The 18,510-nt window shown below is 40.8% G+C and overlaps 1 protein-coding gene across 1 annotated transcript in view; it reads right to left on the reverse strand.

Annotated features, from left to right (window-relative positions):
* Nucleotides 1-323: 323 nt before the first annotated feature.
* RRAGD (Ras related GTP binding D) overlaps nt 324-18,510 on the reverse strand; it is a 49,015-nt gene continuing 30,828 nt past the window's right edge. Inside the window, exons 4-7 of the mRNA XM_049772262.1 lie at nt 17,710-17,824; nt 15,011-15,153; nt 6,774-6,922; nt 324-487 (exon numbers count right to left, since the gene is read on the reverse strand). Of these exons, the coding sequence (XP_049628219.1) occupies nt 432-487; nt 6,774-6,922; nt 15,011-15,153; nt 17,710-17,824 (463 nt within the window). The 3' untranslated portion in view covers nt 324-431. The remainder of the gene's footprint in view (nt 488-6,773; nt 6,923-15,010; nt 15,154-17,709; nt 17,825-18,510) is intronic.

The raw sequence follows: 18,510 nt of genomic DNA on the forward strand, positions 1-18,510 counted from the left end.
GTGGTTTTATCAAAATTTAGTTCAATGAGAAAAAAAGAACATGAAAAAGTGCAAAATATATACAGTCCTGGCAGTTTGCACAAGGATTTTTCTGACAATAGACCATAAAAGTTACATTTGTGTCATGAAATTACAGCGGATTTCACATAATTGTGAATATACAAATTTTTCACTTCAAAGGGCTGACTTATTGAAGAAAAGGAAAGATCAAGAGGGCTATAGGGATTTTTTTTTTAAAACAATGAATCTGATTATATATTCCAGGCCCAGTGCTTTTCCTGCTGCACCCCTGTGTGGAGGCCTTAAGTGGTCCTGATCTGCTCTGACCTCACCTACAGCAGCACCCTCGGGGTCCCATTACGGAGTGGCTCCTTTTTCCTTTTGCAGTCGATTCTGAATCTTCCGAGATTTCACCACTTTCATCTCACTCATCAAAAAACTTCATGGATGGCCTTCCGAAAGCAATGGAAATTGTAGTCTATAAGCCCTGAAGATGGAAACAAAAGCATTAAGAATGTCACCTTTCCATTCTGTGCATATCAGAACTTGCCAGCAGGGGGCAGGAGAAGAGCGATTCAACCACAAAGCCCATAGCTCTGAGCAGGTCTGCCAGCTAAGCTGGGTTTGTGCTGACCTCTAGGATTCACAGATTGGAAATACCTACTTTCTTAGTTATGTATTTCTCTAAAATATATAACACATATTTTTTTAGAGGGTAGGTACACCCAGTAGTACTCAGGACTATTCCTGGCTCTGTACTCGAGGTGAGTGCCAGGTCAGCAGCATACAAGGCTAAGATTCTCTCAAGCCAGAGGAGACCATTTTTATCAAGAAAATACAAATAAGGCAATTACATGTTTGCATTGTATATCTAAAATTCAACTATGAAGGATTCTGTAGATCACAGTTGTTTCAATAAAATAAAAAATTTTTAAATTCACGTTTAATATGGACTTTTTAAAATGCCTGATTGCCTGAAGAGATAGGTCAAAGGGTTGAAACATGAGCATTAACTAGATTCTAACCCTGTACTATGTGTCCCCCCAATCATTGCAGAGGCCAATCCCTCCCCTTAATGTTTTCTATTTATTTATTTATTTATTTATATCCTTCAGAGATTATATTAAAGTCACACTTAGAGATCATACAGTTTCCTTATTGTTTTGACAACTGTAGATTCATACATGTATATGTGTATACATGGACATGCATGCACACACATATACACACATACATATCTGACCTTGTATGTTTGGTCCCTGCAAAATGGGCCTGCTTGGTGCATAACATCTAAAGAATGTTTCTTGGACCAGTTGTTTTGGCTCCATGATCATGAATGTTCCATGACCATGAATGTTCTCAGGGCTCCTTCACAGAGCTCAGTCCTGGTGGGCACTGGTTGCTGTAAGTCTTCAGAGATTACATCAAACCTGGCACTTTAAAAGATTTACTCATTACTCTTGCTCAGGGAACATTCCTGGTGATGTTCAGGGTACTATATATGATGATAGCTAGAACATGTTTACCAGTTTCATGTTGCTCTGGTCCCAGTCTGCTTTTTTGGGGGGGGTATAGGACATTTCAGAGGCATAACATTAGACATTATTTCATTGTCTTTTTCATTTGTACATCCGTTATAATATATAATAATAAACTTTTGTTTAATGTGAAAAAAAAACTGACACTTAAAGGGGCCAAAGAAATAGCACAACAAGTAGGATGTTTGCTTTGCACATGGTTAATCTGGGTTCTATCCCTGGCATTCCATATGGTCCCCCACATACTACCAGGAGGAATTCCTAAATGCAGAGCAAAAAAAAATAATCCATGAACACTGTCAGGTATGCCCCCACAAAAAAAGCAAAATTGATAGCTCAAGGTGATAGAGCACATGCCACTGCCTAGCAAGAATGAAGCCCTGAGATAGGCATAAAATGATCACACTCGTTTGTGTGATAGTATGGCAATAATATTCAAAGACAACAGAGATGAGGGCTAGGCAGACTGGTCCATGTTAGAAAGCTTGCCACAAAGAGCAAGGAATTGCAGTTAGGGTAGGGAAGGGCCCATTATGACAATGAGAGTTAGAAATGATCACTCTGGATAATAGCTAGGTGCTGAAAGGGGATAAAGTGATATTCATGATGTCCTATTCAGTAACAATATAGCAAACCACAGTGCCTAAAGAGAAAAAAAGGAGATGTAAAATGTCTTCCATAGAGGCAGGCAGGTGTGTAGGGGTGTGTGTGTGTGTGTGTGTGTGTATGTGTGTGTGTGTGTGTGTGTGTGTGTGTGTGAGAAAGAGACAGAGAGACAGAGATAGAGAGACAGAGAGCTACAGAGAAAGAGAGAGGGGAGAGAAGGGGGAAGAAACAGGACATTGGTGGTAAGAAATGTGAACTGGCGAAGAAACGGGTGTTGGAACATTTCATGATTAAAATTAAAACATGATGGGCTGGTGAGGTGGCACTAGAGGTAAGGTGTCTGCCTTGCAAGCGCTAGCCAAGGAAGGACCGAAGTTCTATCCCCCGGCGTCCCATATGGTCCCCCCAAGCCAGGGGCAATTTCTGAGCGCTTAGCCAGGAGTAACCCCTGAGCATTAAATGGGTGTGGTCCAAAACAAACAAACAAAAAAATTAAAACATGAACAACTTGTAACGTATTTCATGGTGATTGCGAGTTAAAAATTTATAAATAAAGAAGAAGAATGAGGCCCTGAAATGAGCTTACAATTACCATATGTCCTCTCCTACTGGGTCTAGCCTAAACAGACTAGAGCGATCACCAGCCCATAAAAGTCAAGTTCTGCTGGGTATTGGCCCCTTCATAAGTCCTAACACCTAAGTTTCGAAAACTAGGCTTTAATTAATACTACAAGATCGTGTCTATCTCAGCAGTTTGATCCGCCTAAGTCAATTAATAATCCATGAACAAAGATGCACATATTTCTGTTTAAACTTCCAAGACCAGGGATTAACGCTAATTTTAGCCAGAAGAAGTGTGAAGAGAAACAGATCATGTGCCACTTTGAAAGTTAATTATTAACCTCAAAAGGAAATATAGTAACTTTCCAGTGGAAAGAGTTGGATAATACAGCCCTCATGGAATCCAAGCTGGCTCTCAGGAGTAAGTCTGTGGCTCAGACACACAGAATCTCATTCCAGTTGTATGAAAATATCTGCAAGCCTAGTTGGTGGATCACTCTACAAAATGATCAGTATCCTTCAAAAGTGACAGACATCGTTGTGAAAAATGTGACTTTCACAGATTGGAGAAAGGACAAAATAAAAATAAATTTGGGATCAGAACAAGAAAAATGGGCATTTCTGAAAAGAAAACAAAAAACTGGGAAATTAGAATAAAGTTCAGGTAATAGTAGTGTACCAAAGTTATTACCCTAGTTGCCATAAGAGATTTAAAAAAAAAGAGTGGGGCCAGAGAGACAGCATGGAGGTAAGGCATTTGCCTTTCTTGCAAAAGGTCATTGGTTCGAATCCCAGCATCCCATATGGTCCCCCAAGCCTGCCAGGAGCGATTTCTGAGCATGGAGCCAGGAGTAACCCCTGAGCACTGCCAGGTGTGATCCAAAAAAAAAAAGAGTATTAAATTGAAAATCAGTTCAGTGAGATCACTCAAGTGGTAGATGATGAGCCCAGCAGACATGAGGCCTTGAGTTCCATCTCCTGTATCACAAGACCCTCCTCCTCAGCACCATCAGACCCTAAAAATATCCCAACTGATGCCAGGTATGGCCCCAATGGCCTTTGAGTACTGCCATCAGCACTGGGTTGAACACCATGTGTTCATGTGGTATGGCCTCTGTGGAAAAAATGACAATCAGTTTAAACTAGAAAAGCATCCTCAAATATATCCAAATTATAGAACTTACTGTAACATTAGATAGTTTGGGAGCTGTAGTATACTATTTCATTTGTTTTGGGTACACATCCAGCCATGCTCTAGGGAACTTATAGGTATTGGGGATTGAACACAGGTTCTCTGCATGCAAAGCAAGTTCCCTACTCACTGTACTATTGTTCTGGTCCTGTAGTTATATTACTTGTATTACTTTTATTTTCCTTAGCTTGCAAACTCAATTTGGATATTAACCACCAATTACAACTTCTGGAGCTATCGTTAATAAAGAAAAATGTATGTAAGGCTGGAGTGATAATACAGCAGGAAGAGTGTTTGCCTTGCACACAGCTGACCTGGATTTGATCTCCAGAATCCCATATGGTCCCACAAGCCCAACAGGAATAACCCCTGAGCACCACCAGGTGTGACCCAAAAACGAAAGGAAGAAAAGGAAGGAAGGAAAGAAAGAGAAAGGAAGGAAGGAAGGAAGGAAGGAAGGAAGGAAGGAAGGAAGGAAGGAAGGAAGGAAGGAAGGAAACTCATGTATGAGGGCTGGTATGTAGCTTAATGGTAAAGTGTATGCCTTGTATGCATAAAGCCCAAAATTCATTTCCCAGTACTATGTAAAAAAAAATTTTTTTTTTTTTTTGGTTTTTGGGTCACACCGGCAGTGCTCAGGGGTTACTCCTGGCTATCTACTCAGAAATAGCTCCTGGCAGGCACGGGGGACCATATGGGACACCGGGATTCGAACCAACCACCTTTGGTCCTGGATCGGCTGCTTGCAAGGCAAACGCCGCTGTGCTATCTCTCCGGGCCCCTATGTAAAAATTTTTAATAAACAAGGAGAAAAATCTATGTGTGTTCAATAGTTTACAACAATATATACAACTGATTCTATACAAGGAAACCCAGATCTCCTTAATTCTGCCTTCCATTCAATGGTGGTAAGGTCTATTTTTGGGGTTTGGGTAAAAGAGGGATCCCTGAGTGCAGTGTCAGGAGAAGCTTTGAGGACGGACATGAATGCCCACCCCCTTCCCCAGAAAAAATGAAAGAGAGCAACTGCTAAGTACCTTCTCAGCATTGATATCTCATCCTAGTTCATTTACCTCAATAGTTTCTCTTCCCTTTCCAGCCTGCAGGGAACTCCTGGCTCCTCCCTTCTCCTTCTCCACCTGGGCTCGGGCTTCCAGCTCAGCACCTGACACCACTACCCCCTAATAACCCTTTATCTTCTTTTAATTTTTGTTTTGTTTTGTTTTGTTTATTGGGCCACACCCAGAAGTGCTCAGGACTTATTTCTGGCTCTGAGCACAGGGATTATTCCTGGCAGGCTCAAGGGGCCATACGTAATGGTTAGGATCAGATCTGGTTGGTCGGTCACAGGCAAAGCAAACACCCTACTCTCTGTACAATAGCTCCAGCCCCATGTTTTTTACTTTTTTTAAAAAATGTGTTTTTAGGGATGGAGGAAGAAATCGTGCATGTAGCTAATCTGAGTTCAGACCCCCTTACCCTCCCACTAACCTTGGCTTCCCAGTCCCTTCAGAAGTGATCCCTGAGCATAGAGCCAGAAATAAGCCCCAAAGTACAACTGAGTATGCCATTCTCCTCCCTCAAAAAAAACAAAAAAACAAAAAAACTTTTTTTTTTTATGAATATATCTAGTTAATAAGGGAAAGCAGGCTACTTTGTTGGGAAATTGTCCCCCTAACACATTGGTAAATCATATTACTAATTTGTTATACCAATCATATCAATGAGTTGCTACCCAGCATCTCTGAATTTGTTGATAGGTTGTCACTTCCCAATTTAAATAGATCGAATGAGGCTGATTTTATGATGTTTTTGCTTTGAAATTAAATTTCACTGCAAAAGATACACGATGATGTTCACTAAGCACATTCATGCACTTTGTCTTTGGGGTATCATATACTGTTCCGGTGTTCTAAGGTGTTAAGAGCAGAACATGGTTCAGTTTTTTTTTTTTTTTTTTTTTTTTTTGTGGTTTTTGGGTCACACCCGGCAGTGCTCAGGGGTTATTCCTGGCTCCAGGCTCAGAAATTGCTCCTGGCAGGCACAGGGGACCATATGGGACGCCGGGATTCGAACCGATGACCTCCTGCATGAAAGGCAAATGCCTTACCTCCATGCTATCTCTCCGGCCCCCATGGTTCAGTTTTAATAAAGCATGAGCCTATCACACCCCTCCCTTCCTGCCTTAAACTGCCCAGGGCAGAGGTTTCCAACTTTATTTGGCTTACCACCCTCTTTCAGACATAAAGCAAATAAGGCCACTCAGGGCCTCCCTGGACATTGACTTTTGTTTTGTTTTGTTTTGTTTTTGGGCCACACCCAGCACCCACACCAGGGGTTACTCCTGGCTGTCTGCTCAGAAATAGCTCCTGGCAGGCACGGGGATCATATGGGACACCGGGATTCGAACCAACCACCTTTGGTCCTACATCGGCTGCTTGCAAGGCAAACGCCGCTGTGCTATCTCTCCGGACCCAGACATCGACTTTTTAAGCAAATATTCAGAAAGCACAGACCTCTTTCCAATGTACCCGAGGATACTTCTGTGTCCTCAGACTATCATTCCACCCCACCCCATTGTGGAGGAGCAGCTCTAGAAATCTGGAGAGATGGGGGATGTGGGAGAGCTTGTTCTTACTGTGAGCCTGAAGTTGTCCCCCATAAGAAACTTTGCAGCTTGGCACCAGTGCCCCCAGCACCTCTCTTCACTGGCATTAATGTCGGAATCCCTACAGGGAGAGGCTACGACCATATTCCCCAACACAGAGGAGAGGCTGTTTCATATGGCAAAAGTCTGGTCCTATGTGAAAGAGTTCTGGCCTATGGTAAGGAGCCCTAAGCAGCAAGGCTGCTTTAAATCACACCAGAACCAGTACCTTTTCTTTCAAAGCTCTCCTCTCGGACAAAGCAAACCAGAGCCAGGAACTTAGTCACCTCCTTCAAATAAAGAACTGTTGTGTTATTCAGTTTTATAATGGCTGTCGATTCCTTGTCATAGGGGGTCCCGGCTCCATCTTCTTTGAGACTAAATGGAAACAGAAACAAAAACATATTTGACCACCTAGAGGAAACTGGAAATTGTAAACCTCCCTCTCCTTCTTCCAAAGACCAGTTTTAGGGGCCTGTGAGGAGGTGCTAGAGGTAAGGTGTCTGCCTTGCAAGCGCTAGCCATGAAAGGACCACGGTTCGATCCCCCAGTGTCCCATATGGTCCCCTCAAGCCAGGGGCAATTTCTGAGCACTTAGCCAGGAGTAACCCCTGAGCTTCAAACAGGTGTGGCCGAAAAAACAAAACAAAACAAAAAAACTAAACTAAACTAAACAAAAAACCAAAGACCAGCTTTAGTACAGAATATAATGGTCACTAAGACAAAGGATAAACCCTTCACATATTTCTCAAAGAGCTCAGAAATATGCAATGACAAAGCTTTACTTAGTAGAACACACTTTTATTTGAAGCAATCAGTGGCTGCTGCAGCAATCAGTTACTACTGACCCCTGGAGATCACAAGTGAAAGAGAGGATTGCTCTCTTTCCCTCTATGACTTTTGGGGTTTCCCATTTTTACACCATCTGGTGAATGACCACGATGCCCAGATCCCAGATGCTGAATTCTGGATCAGGGAATAAACTAAAAGTGTACAACAAAGCATTGGAACCACTGCTAAGATCTCGAGTATCAACTATATATTTAGTGATTTAGTACAGTAGCTCAAGGTGGTCGCCTGAGAATTAAGTCATGATCCTCTGAGAGACCTGTTTTGGGGGTTGGTGTGTTATACAGAAAGTAGGGCACTTCCTGCTTAAGACGGGGATAGCTTGGCACCAGTGTTTGGGGTCAAACATGACCTACTAATACCCTTTTCTGGCCAGAACAATTCGGAATTTACCTTGTCATGTCCAAACCTGGAGGCACGTCAAGTAACCTAAGACAGGCACCCCACCCATCCTCTTCTTTTGTCTATTTTAGAGAAACGGGGGAATTGTTGGAAGCCATAAGACTTAGAGAGCAAAATGAAGTCTCTGATGCCTGAGAAACCAAAGGCCTCCGTACCTGACAGGCTGTACTGTGGCATTTCCCCCATGGGCCTAAAGGAAAGAACAGCCACATAGTTCAGTTAGCAATAGTCACAAGATGCTCCAATAAACCTCCTGAGTTGATAAGATATAGATCACATCCTGTTAAGCTACCATTGTGAAAGAATGTCTGTATGATCTAAGGGTATGCTGTAAAACTGGAAAGTCCGTCCTGTACGACCCCCCTACTTTTCTATAGACACCATGGAAAAGTACTGACTGTTACTTTCGTATTTTGCTTATCTATAAAAACTAGCCCCCTTTCAATAAACCTTAGCTCTTGAAAAAAAAAATAGTCCCTAGGACTGGAGAATAGTACAGCAGATTGGGTGTTTGCCTTGCACACAGTCAAATTGAGTTCAGTCCTTGGCATTGCATACTGTACCCTGAGCATTGCCAGAAATGATTTTTGAGCAATAGAGCCAGTAGTAAGCCCCAACATCAAAATAAGTGGCCAAAAAATAAAATAAAATTTAAGAAACCATAACTGTATATAACTTATAATCTAATTATATGATAATAAAGATTTACCATTAAAAAGATAAAAAAAATATATTACTTTATATTGTTCAAAAAAAAAAAAAAAAAAGAAAGTAGGGCACTTCCTTGAGCATGTGTGACTGAGCAGCACATGTGGTCACTGAGCCTGCTTGTCAGGAGTAATCATTGAGCATAAAACCAAGAGTAAATCTCAAGCACTTCTGGGTGTGCTGCCCCCTCCCAAAGAAACCATGTTCTTAAGACACAGATATTCAAATAGCTAGGGTAAGAAAAGATATGTGAGTTAGAACAATAATACAGCAGGTAGGTGCTGGCCTTGCATGTAGCCTACCCAGGTTTGATCCTCTGCATTCCATATGATCCCCCCAAGCCTGCCAGAATGATTTCTGAGTGTAAACCCTGAGCATTGTAGGGTATGACCCCAAAATCAAACAACAAAACCTTGTTATTTGGGTTAGAAGAGAGCAAACAGGAGCCGGAGAGATAGCATGAAGGTAGGGCATTTACTTTGCATGCAGAAGGACAGTGGTTGAATTCCAGCATCCGATATGGTCCCCTGAGCCTCCCAGGAGTGATTTCTGAGTGTAGAGCCAGGAAGAACCCCTGAGCCCTGACACGTGTGACCAAAAACAAAACAAAACAAAACAAAAACAACAACAGAAAGAAAGAAAGAAAGAAAGAAAGAAAGAAAGAAAGAAAGAAAGAAAGAAAGAAAGAAAGAAAGAAAGAAAGAAAGAAAGAAAGAAAGAAAGAAAGAAAGAAAGAAAGAAAGAAAGAAAGAAAGAAAGAAAGAAAGAAGAAAGAAAGAAAGAAAGAAAGAGGGGGGGGGAGGGAGGGAGGGAGGAAGGAAGGAAGGAAGGAAGGAAGGAAGGAAGGAAGGAAGGAAGGGAAGGAAGGAAGAAAAGAAAGAAAGAAAGAAAGAAAGAAAGAAAGAAAGAAAGAAAGAAAGAAAGAAAGAAAGAAAGAAAGAAAGAAAGAAAGAAAGAAAGAAAGAAAGAAAGAAAGAAAGAAAGAAAGAAAGAAAGAGATAGAAAGAGTGAGCAAACACTGTAAATGGATTTAAAAAATCAATAAATTCCAGTAAAGGGTACAGAAAAATTAATAACCACCTTATACAGTTTCTACAGATTTGAAATGCTTTCAAAATAGAAAGAATAAGTGTGCTGGTCCTACTGAGAAAAAGGTACATGGCCTGCAGGGGCTTGTGTTTGAATGAATCCACTATTACTATATAGTAGTAATCGTCCTCTCTTACTATGTGAACGTGGGCAAGTGGAGCAACTTCTTTGAGCAATCATTTCTTCGTCCATATACTCACAGCAATTGCTTCAGAGTTTCCCAATGTAGTTAAACAGTGCAAAGGCAGCACTGGTACAGCACTGACAACATATCAAATACACATACATGTTACCTGCTATCACTGCTATCATTAACTATGACCTTAATGCTTCAAATTGGACCTTCTAAGACAGTGATAGACTTGATCAACTGTGATTCTTATTCTCATATAGACAAAGGCCTACTACCTCCCTTTCTCTTCATTTGAACAATAATAAACATTTTAGGGAGGCCACACTCAGACTGCTTAGAGGCAATTTCCAGCATCATGCTCAGAAGACTATGTGGTGAGTGGTAGGATGGAACCCTGAGCTCCATAAGATAAAACACTTACTCCATCGTTGAACTACCCCCATCTCCTTGTGCACATTTAACACTTCCATGTGATTATCCACATTTGCAAGCAATTGACCATGAATGTGATTTAATAGGAACTATGCTAAATTTTATTAATACTACAGTGATTTGGGGCCAGAGTGATGGCACAGCAGTAGGGCATTTGCCTCACATGCGGCCAACCCCAGACGATCCCTGGTTCTATTTCCAGCATCCCATATGATCCTCCAAGCTTGCAGGAACGATTTCTGAGTGCAAAGCCAGGAATAACTCCTGAGCACTGCCAGGTGAGACCCAAAATAACAAACAAACAAACAAAAAATTCTATAGTGATTCAAGTGGTGTTAAAACTTATTATCACTTATATAAGAGAAGCCAGTGTTTATTAAGCATTTACTGTGTGATGGGTTCAATTTTCAGTTCTTTACTATTGTATTTGGGGGGGGGGGGTTTGGGTCACACCCGGCAGTGCTCAGGGGTTACTCCTGGCTCCATGCTCAGAAATGCCCTGGCAGGCATGGGGGACCATATGGGATGCCAGGATTCAAACTACCGTCCTTCTGCATGAAAGGCAAACGCCTTACCTCCATGCTATCTCTCCGGCCCCCTACTGAATTATTTTTTAACACAGCTTACTGAATTAAAAAAAATGTATTCTGTCACGAATACAGGCAGGGGATGGGAAGGGGGGGCATTGGGGGTGGGAATGTTGCAATGGGAATGGTGAAGTGGGGTGTTCTGTTTATAGCTGAAACTCAACTACGGGGCTTGAGAGATAGCACAGCAGTAAGGTGTTTGCCTTGCATGTGGAAGGACGGTGGTTTGAATCCCGGCATCCCATATGGTCCCCTGAGCCTGCCAGGGGTGATTTCTGAGCATAGAGTCAGGAGTAATCCCTGAGCGCTGCCGGGTGTGACCCAAAAACAAAAACAAAAACAAAAAAATAAAATTCAACTACAATCATGTTTGTAATCATGGTGCTTAAATAAAGAATTAAAAAAAAAAGAAAAGAAAAAAATGTTTCAGTTCTTACCATGCATTATCTATTTGGCTAGAGTAAGAATCCTCTAAGCAGGCTGGAGAGATAATAGCTCAGCATGCAAGAGATCTGGGTTCAATATCTAGCACCACATAGTCCTGTGTGGCTCACAAACCACACACACATACACAAAAAATCCTCTAAATTAGGTGCATACAAGTGTGGATGGAAGAAACAAGATGACTTGGTCAAAGTTGATAAGGAAAGAACCAGGAACTCAGAGCTTCATCTGTCAAGTTGCACAATTTTGCCTTTTTTTTTTTTCTTTCTTTCTTTTTCAGTTTTGGGGACACCTCTGGTGGTGTTCAGGGGGTGGAGCTCACTGATTGATCCCTAAGCACAATCCTGCCTCTGTACTCAGAGATCACTCCTGGAGGTGCTCTGGGGACCCAATGTGGTGTCAGGGACAAGACCTTCAATGAGCTACATGCAAGGCTCCACTATTCCATTCTCTGGCTAGTACATGCTTTTCATCACGTAAATATCACACGGAGATATAATAGCAAACCAAATTTAACAAAATTAAAGCTTTTAGTATAGAGATATTATATCTTGATTACAGAGATTTTATTTTATTCCTACCCTTGGAGATGCTTGATTAAGCATCAGGTACTTACAGAACACCAGAACCAAGGGCTCGAAAGGCAATGCTTGGGGCCAATTCAGAGTCCCATATCTAACAGGCATGTGCTCACCAATGAATTACCTTATCAGATCCAGTTATAGTATTTTATTTATTTATTTATTTTGTTTTTGGGCCACACCTGGTGATGCTCAGGGATTCCTCCTGGCTCTGCACTCAGAAATTGCTCCTGGCTCAGGGGACCATGTGGGACACCAGTGGATCGAATGGAGGTCTGCCCTAGGTCAGCCACACGTAAAGCAAATGCCCTACCACTGTGCCACTGCTTTGGTCCCAGTTATAGTATTTTAAAGCAAATGTAGGCTTTAGTTTTGAGAGCATTTAAATTTTTCATTCCTGGAGGATGGTATTTGGGTAACACAGCCAGTACTCGGGATTTACGACTGGCTCTGTGCTCAGGGATCACTCCCAGTGGCACTCAAAGGACCATATGGAATGCTGGAGATCAAACCCAGGTCGTTCACATGTAAGAAAAGTACCCTACATGCAGCCCTAAAGATAAATCTTTAAGAAGTTATCAATTTCAGGTACTAGAAATACTTTAACATAATTTACTTTACACTATTTAATCCTTCTTTTAGTCTTAATATCTCTTATTTTTAAGTAATACCTTGAGAATAAGAAAATTAAAATTTTACTTGTGGGGAGGCCGGAGAGATAGCATGGAGGTAAAGCATTTGCCTTCCATGCAGAAGGATGGTGGTTCGAATCCCGGAATCCCATATGGTCCCCCGAACCTGCCTGGGGGCAATTCCTGAGTGTAGAGCCAGGAGTAATCCCTGAGCACTGCCAGGTATGACCCAAAAACCAAAACCAAAGACAAAAATACTTAACTTGTGGGGCTGAAGCAATAGCACAACAGTAGGGTGTTTGCCTTGCACATGACTGACTCAGGTTTTATCCTGGCATCCTATCAGGTCCCTGAACCTTCCAGGAGTGATTTCTGAATGAAGAGCCAGGATAACCCCTGAGCACCACTAGATGTACACACACACACACACACATACACACACACACACACACACACACACACACACACACAAATACACAACAAACAAACCAAAAATATTTACATGTGAGGCCAAAGATATAGCTCAGGAGGCTGAGGCTGAATGCATGCTTTGCATGTGAACCAACTTACAAAAACAAAACAGAAATAGTAATCGTGACACTTTCTAGGTAGAGACAAGGTTCTTTTCATTTTCTTTTTAAACTTTTATATAACTTCTATTGTGAGCATGTATTTTTCATAATCATAAAAAAATAAACATTGTACAAATTAGAAAATAAATTGAAAAGCTCTATAAGAAATTGATGGAGTTTAATAACTACCACAACCACGTTTTACTCATTTCCATTCATGAAACCTGGTTGAGGCTGGTTGAGCTGCATCAGACTGGTTCTTATTGCTCCCAGGGAATTACTGGGAACACTGTCCTCCAGGAAAGAAAAACAGTCTGCAGAAGGATCCAGCTCTGGGCTCCTCCTTCCTCACGTTTGTTTTCCCTGGGTAAGAATAACTGATGAACATTTATTTGAACAACCTACCACTTATGCCTAATTACCATATGGCACAAGGAGAACTCAATATTGTTAAGTATGGTCCAGATTAATTGTGTTCTTCCTTGTATCGAAGTATGAAAGCAATCTAGACTATAATCAACTTGCATTCAGCTTCAAGGACTATTTCAAGGTCATCCTGAAAAACAACAACATAATACTGCAGAGCTGTCATCTTAGGGGGAAGGATCTATTGCTAAAGACAGATGGCAGTGTTGAATAAATAACAATAAGAAGACAAACAAAAATATTTGTGGCAGTCACAATTACTTGGTCTAGCTACCTAATGATGTTTTATCTTCCAGACAGTTCTGTACTCCTGCTCTATTTAATGAAAGAGGTCATGGACAAATACAAATTAGAACAGAGTCAACTAAGTTTTTCAAGGTTTTCTAGAGAGTGAGATAGAAATGGTGAGACTATATCTTGAAGAAGGTGACAGAAGAAGCTGTTTAAATTGTGTTCATCCATGATGTGAGTAAAGAAGAAAAACAAAAAAAGCCTCAAAGAGGCTCTAGTCCAATCTAAGACTGAAGCAATAGTATGGTGGATTGGATACTTGTTTTGCATGTTACTGACCTGGGTTTGAGCTCTAGTGCCCTATGTGGTCCCCTGAGCCTGCCAGGAGTGATCACTGAGCACAGAGCCATGAATAAGTCCTAAACACCACACAGTATAGTTTCAAAACCAAAATATAAAATGAAATAAAATTCAAGATAAAATATATAATATGATGTCATAAGGCAAACTAGAATTGTTTTTGCCTGATAAAACAATTTTCTCTCTTCTGTGCTTGTTTTATATAAAGCATACAGAAAGTTCTGTTTACTAAGAATTTAAGACCATAATAAATATACAACACTATTCACTAAATTTTATAATACTCTACTTCCCATAAGAGAAGACAATCAAAAGTATATTTCAAAAACAAACCCAGCAGCTATTTTCCTTAATAAATATAATAGAACTGTAGTCACTATGAACTATTCACTTCGAGTTTAAGGACCCTATTAATCTCTCTTGAGTGTAGATTGCAGTATGATATGAGGTCAAGAATCAGACTTGAGTTCAAATTCCAATTCCTTGTTTTACTGAGCAGGGATTAAAAACTTCACCACTCTCAATTCCATGTTCTCCATCTCTGGAGTTGGAATAGCAATTACAGTGTCAAGGAAAAATGGATAATAAATGTATACAATATTATTAGCATAATTACCCAATAATAATTTTTTATGCCAAATGATATTGAAAGAGATGTATGGTTTCATTATAACCTTTGGTTTTGGGGTCACACCCGGCAGTGCTCAGGGGTTACAGCTGACTCTACGCTCAGAAATCACTCCTGGCAGGCTCGGGGGACCATATGGGATGCCGGGATTCGAACCGATGACCTTCTGCATGAAAAGCAAATGCCTTCCCTCCATGCTATCTCTCCGGTCCCTATAACCTTTAAGATAATGTTTTACTTACTATAGTGGGTAGGGCTCTTAACTTGCACACAGTTCACTCAGCACTGTACAATTCCCTGAAAATTTCTGAGAGCACCCCCCAAAACAAAGCTGAGAATAGCCCCTGTACACTGAACACTGCCAGGTATGCCCTCAATATTGTTTTACTTACCCATAGATACAAGAGATGTCAATAACAACATCGATCATATCACAGCAGAGCTCATAAGTTTGCATATCCACAGGGGTACTATCGGTTGCAATATAAATTTTACTGACCACATCAAATAGAAATGCTTTTTCAATTCCAGAATTCTGAAACAAAAGTAAATGATGCCTTACACCTGAGGTCATACCATATCATGGTTATATAACATATTAGACCATCCTCAATATAAAATCTGACAGTCAGGAATAACCCCTGAACACCTCTTGGGTATAGTTCCAATCATCCCCATATAAAGTAAAATAAAATATAAATACAATTTATGTTACTAAAACTTAAAAAATTTAAATAATCCAGGTGCTAAAATTAAATTTACTGTCACAAACTTCTGGATAATAGATTTCCATAAAAAATTAAAGTGAAGGGCTGGAGAGAGCACAGCGGCGTTTGCCTTGCAAGCAGCCAATCCAAGACCTAAGGTGGTTGGTTTGAATCCCGGCATCCCATATGGTCCCCCGTGCCTGCCAGGAGCTATTTCTGAGTAGATAGCCAGAAGTAACCCCTGAGCACTGCCGAGTGTGGCCCAAAAAAAAAAAAAAAAATTATGGTAAAAAAAATAAAGTGAAATTAATTATCATGAATTGGGCAATATTTCCTAACTCCAGAGATTTACCTGTATTTAGAGAAAACGTAAAATAAAATAGTTATTTTACAATTGTAGGGCCAGAGATAGCACAGTAGTAGGGATTTGCCTTGCACATGCTGACCCAGGATGAACCTGTGTTCAATTTCCAGTAACCCCAGTCCCCTGAGCCTGCCAGGAGCGATTTCTGAGTGTAGAGCTAGGAGTAACCCCTGAGTGCTGCTGGGTGTGACCCAAAAAACAGAACCAGGAGTAACCGCTGAGCACCCCTGAGTGTGGCCAAAAACCAAAAAAATCAAAAAAACAAAACAAAACAAAACAAAAACCCATACAATTGTAGTTATAGTTTTCTTGTCAGGGATCAAGCCCAGGCATGGTCATTATCCTACCACTAAGCCACATTTTAAATTTTAAATTTCATTTAAAATTTCTTTTTAAATTTATTTTAAATTTAAAAGTCAATAAAAAAATCTAAATATTGGGCCCGGAGAGATAGCACAGCGGCATTTGCCTTGCAAGCAGCCGATCCAGGACCAAAGGTGGTTGGTTCGAATCCCGGTGTCCCATATGCCTGCCAAGAGCTATTTCTGAGCAGACAGCCAGGAGTAGCCCCTGAGCACCGCCGGGTGTGACCCAAAAGCCAAAACAAACAAACAAACAAACAAAAACTAAATAAACTCAAAATTGTTTAGTGAGAATACATCTAAATAAAATAAATAGGCCTTTAATTCAACTCTGAAAGCCTGCCTAGAACCAAAAACATATAGGCTCATCAGTCAAAAAAAATTTTTAATTAATTTATTTAGGGGGCAGAGCAGTGGCACAAGCAGTAGGGCATTTGCCTTGCACATGCTGACCTAGGACGAATCACGATTCAATCTCCCAGCATCCCATGTGGTCCCCTAAGCTAGGAGCAGTTTCTGAGTGCATAGCCAGGAGTAATCCCTGAGCATCACCGGGTGTGGCCCAAATACCAAAAAAAAAAAAAAAAAGAAAAGAAAAAAGAAAAAATTATTTATTTGGGTGGGATTTTGGGACACATCCAGCAGTGCTCAGTGGCTACTCCTGGCTCTGCACTCAGAAATTGCTCCTGGCAGGCTTGAAAGACAATATGGGATACAAAGGATCAAACCTGGGTCGGTCTCAGGTAGGCCGAAGCAAAACACTCTAATGCTGTATGATCACTCCAGCCTCAATCAAGTGGTTTTGTTGTTGTTATGTTAATGTTTTTATATATTGAGCATACTAAAAATATTATTTAAAATAGGTTTTTAGGAGCCAGAGCAATAACACAGTGGTAGGGCGTTTGCCTTGCATGTGGCCAACTCAGGACGAACCCAGGTTCAATTCCCGGCATCCCATATGGTCCCTCAAAATTGCCAGGAGCGATTTCTGAGCGCAGAGCCAAGAGTAACCCCTGAGCATCACTGGGTGTGACACCCCCAAAAAAGTTTTTAGGGTACAAGAGTTGAAATGCCTTGGGCATGAGTGACCCTGACATACATATGGTCCTCCTGAGCACTGCCATGTGTGATCCCTGAGCATTACAGAGTGTAACCCAAAAACCAAAAAATACTTTTCAGAGCCAGGGAGATTATCTCCCTGTCTTACATAGATGTCTTACAGGTGGCCAACCTGAGTTGAATCACCAGTGCCACATGGTCCCCTGATCATCAGAGACATCCCTGGAGACCCCTGAGCACCACCAGGATGGTATGAGTAATACCCTTTGCCAAATTATGATATCTTCAGGACCTAGCTGCGTGAGGCCCAAAAACAAAACCAAAAACAAAAAATGCAAAATTAACACTTTAGGAGCCAGGGATATATCTCAATGGTAAAGCACTTGCCTTACATGTATGAAGCCCTGAGTTTAATCCCCAGCACCATAGTGTGTGTGTGTGTGTGTGTGTGTGTATGTATGTGTGTGTGTGTGTTTTAGAAATAATACTTCAGTCACCCTGAAATACTAATAGAGCAGGAGAATTCAGATTATTTTTACTCCTGGAACTTAACTCTCAAATTCTAAAGCAAGTTTAACAGGGAGATATTATTTACTTACTGAGATAAAAATGTTTAGCAAATTCTCCAGGGTGGGAAGTTGAGGAATCAGTTTCTGAACCACTTTGCTAAAAGCTTCAAATATTGAGTGATCGTATATGCTCGTCAGATAGAAGCTGCAAGAGGAAATGGAATTTTGTCATGGTTTCCTTTGAGGAGCAGATTGCTTAGGCTGTGACAAAACACCTGCCTTCTGCTCCGCCACATGCATGCTGGCGTTCTTTGAAATTCTACTCAAGATGGCCCCCAAATGAAAATATCTCAAACCAATGTTCCCTAATGCTTCCAAAGCAAGCAATGTACCCTTCTCATCTATAGCTCCACTGCACGTGGAAGCTAATGGTGTGGTAGTATTAGTCAGTGAGCTCAAAGGACTAAGTACATGCTTGGCAGGCAGGAAGCCAGTAGCAGTCCCTGGCACCACATGGTCCTCCAAGAAGATAGGTAGCAATCCTAGAGTAGAGCCAGTAGTAACTCTTAAGTACTACCAAAAATAAATATCCTTTTAAAAATAGAGTGATGTGTAGTTAGTTTCCTTAAAGTATGTAAAAGGATTCATTCCAGTCATATTTATATAAGTTTCTGAGGTATGTCATATTATTAACATTGAAGTGCCTAACTTTTTACTTTTCTATTCATAATTACCAATGAAATGAGGCATAGACTACTCCATTTAAAAAGAAAGACATGAATTTTTATCCTCTGTATTTCTTCTATTTGAATTATTTTTATAATCATCTTTTTTTTTTGTGGTTTGGTTTTAGGCCACACCCAGCATTTTTAAGTCTTACTCCTGATTCTG

This window comes from Suncus etruscus, chromosome 4 (assembly GCF_024139225.1).
Source record: "Suncus etruscus isolate mSunEtr1 chromosome 4, mSunEtr1.pri.cur, whole genome shotgun sequence".
NCBI lineage: Eukaryota > Metazoa > Chordata > Mammalia > Eulipotyphla > Soricidae > Suncus > Suncus etruscus.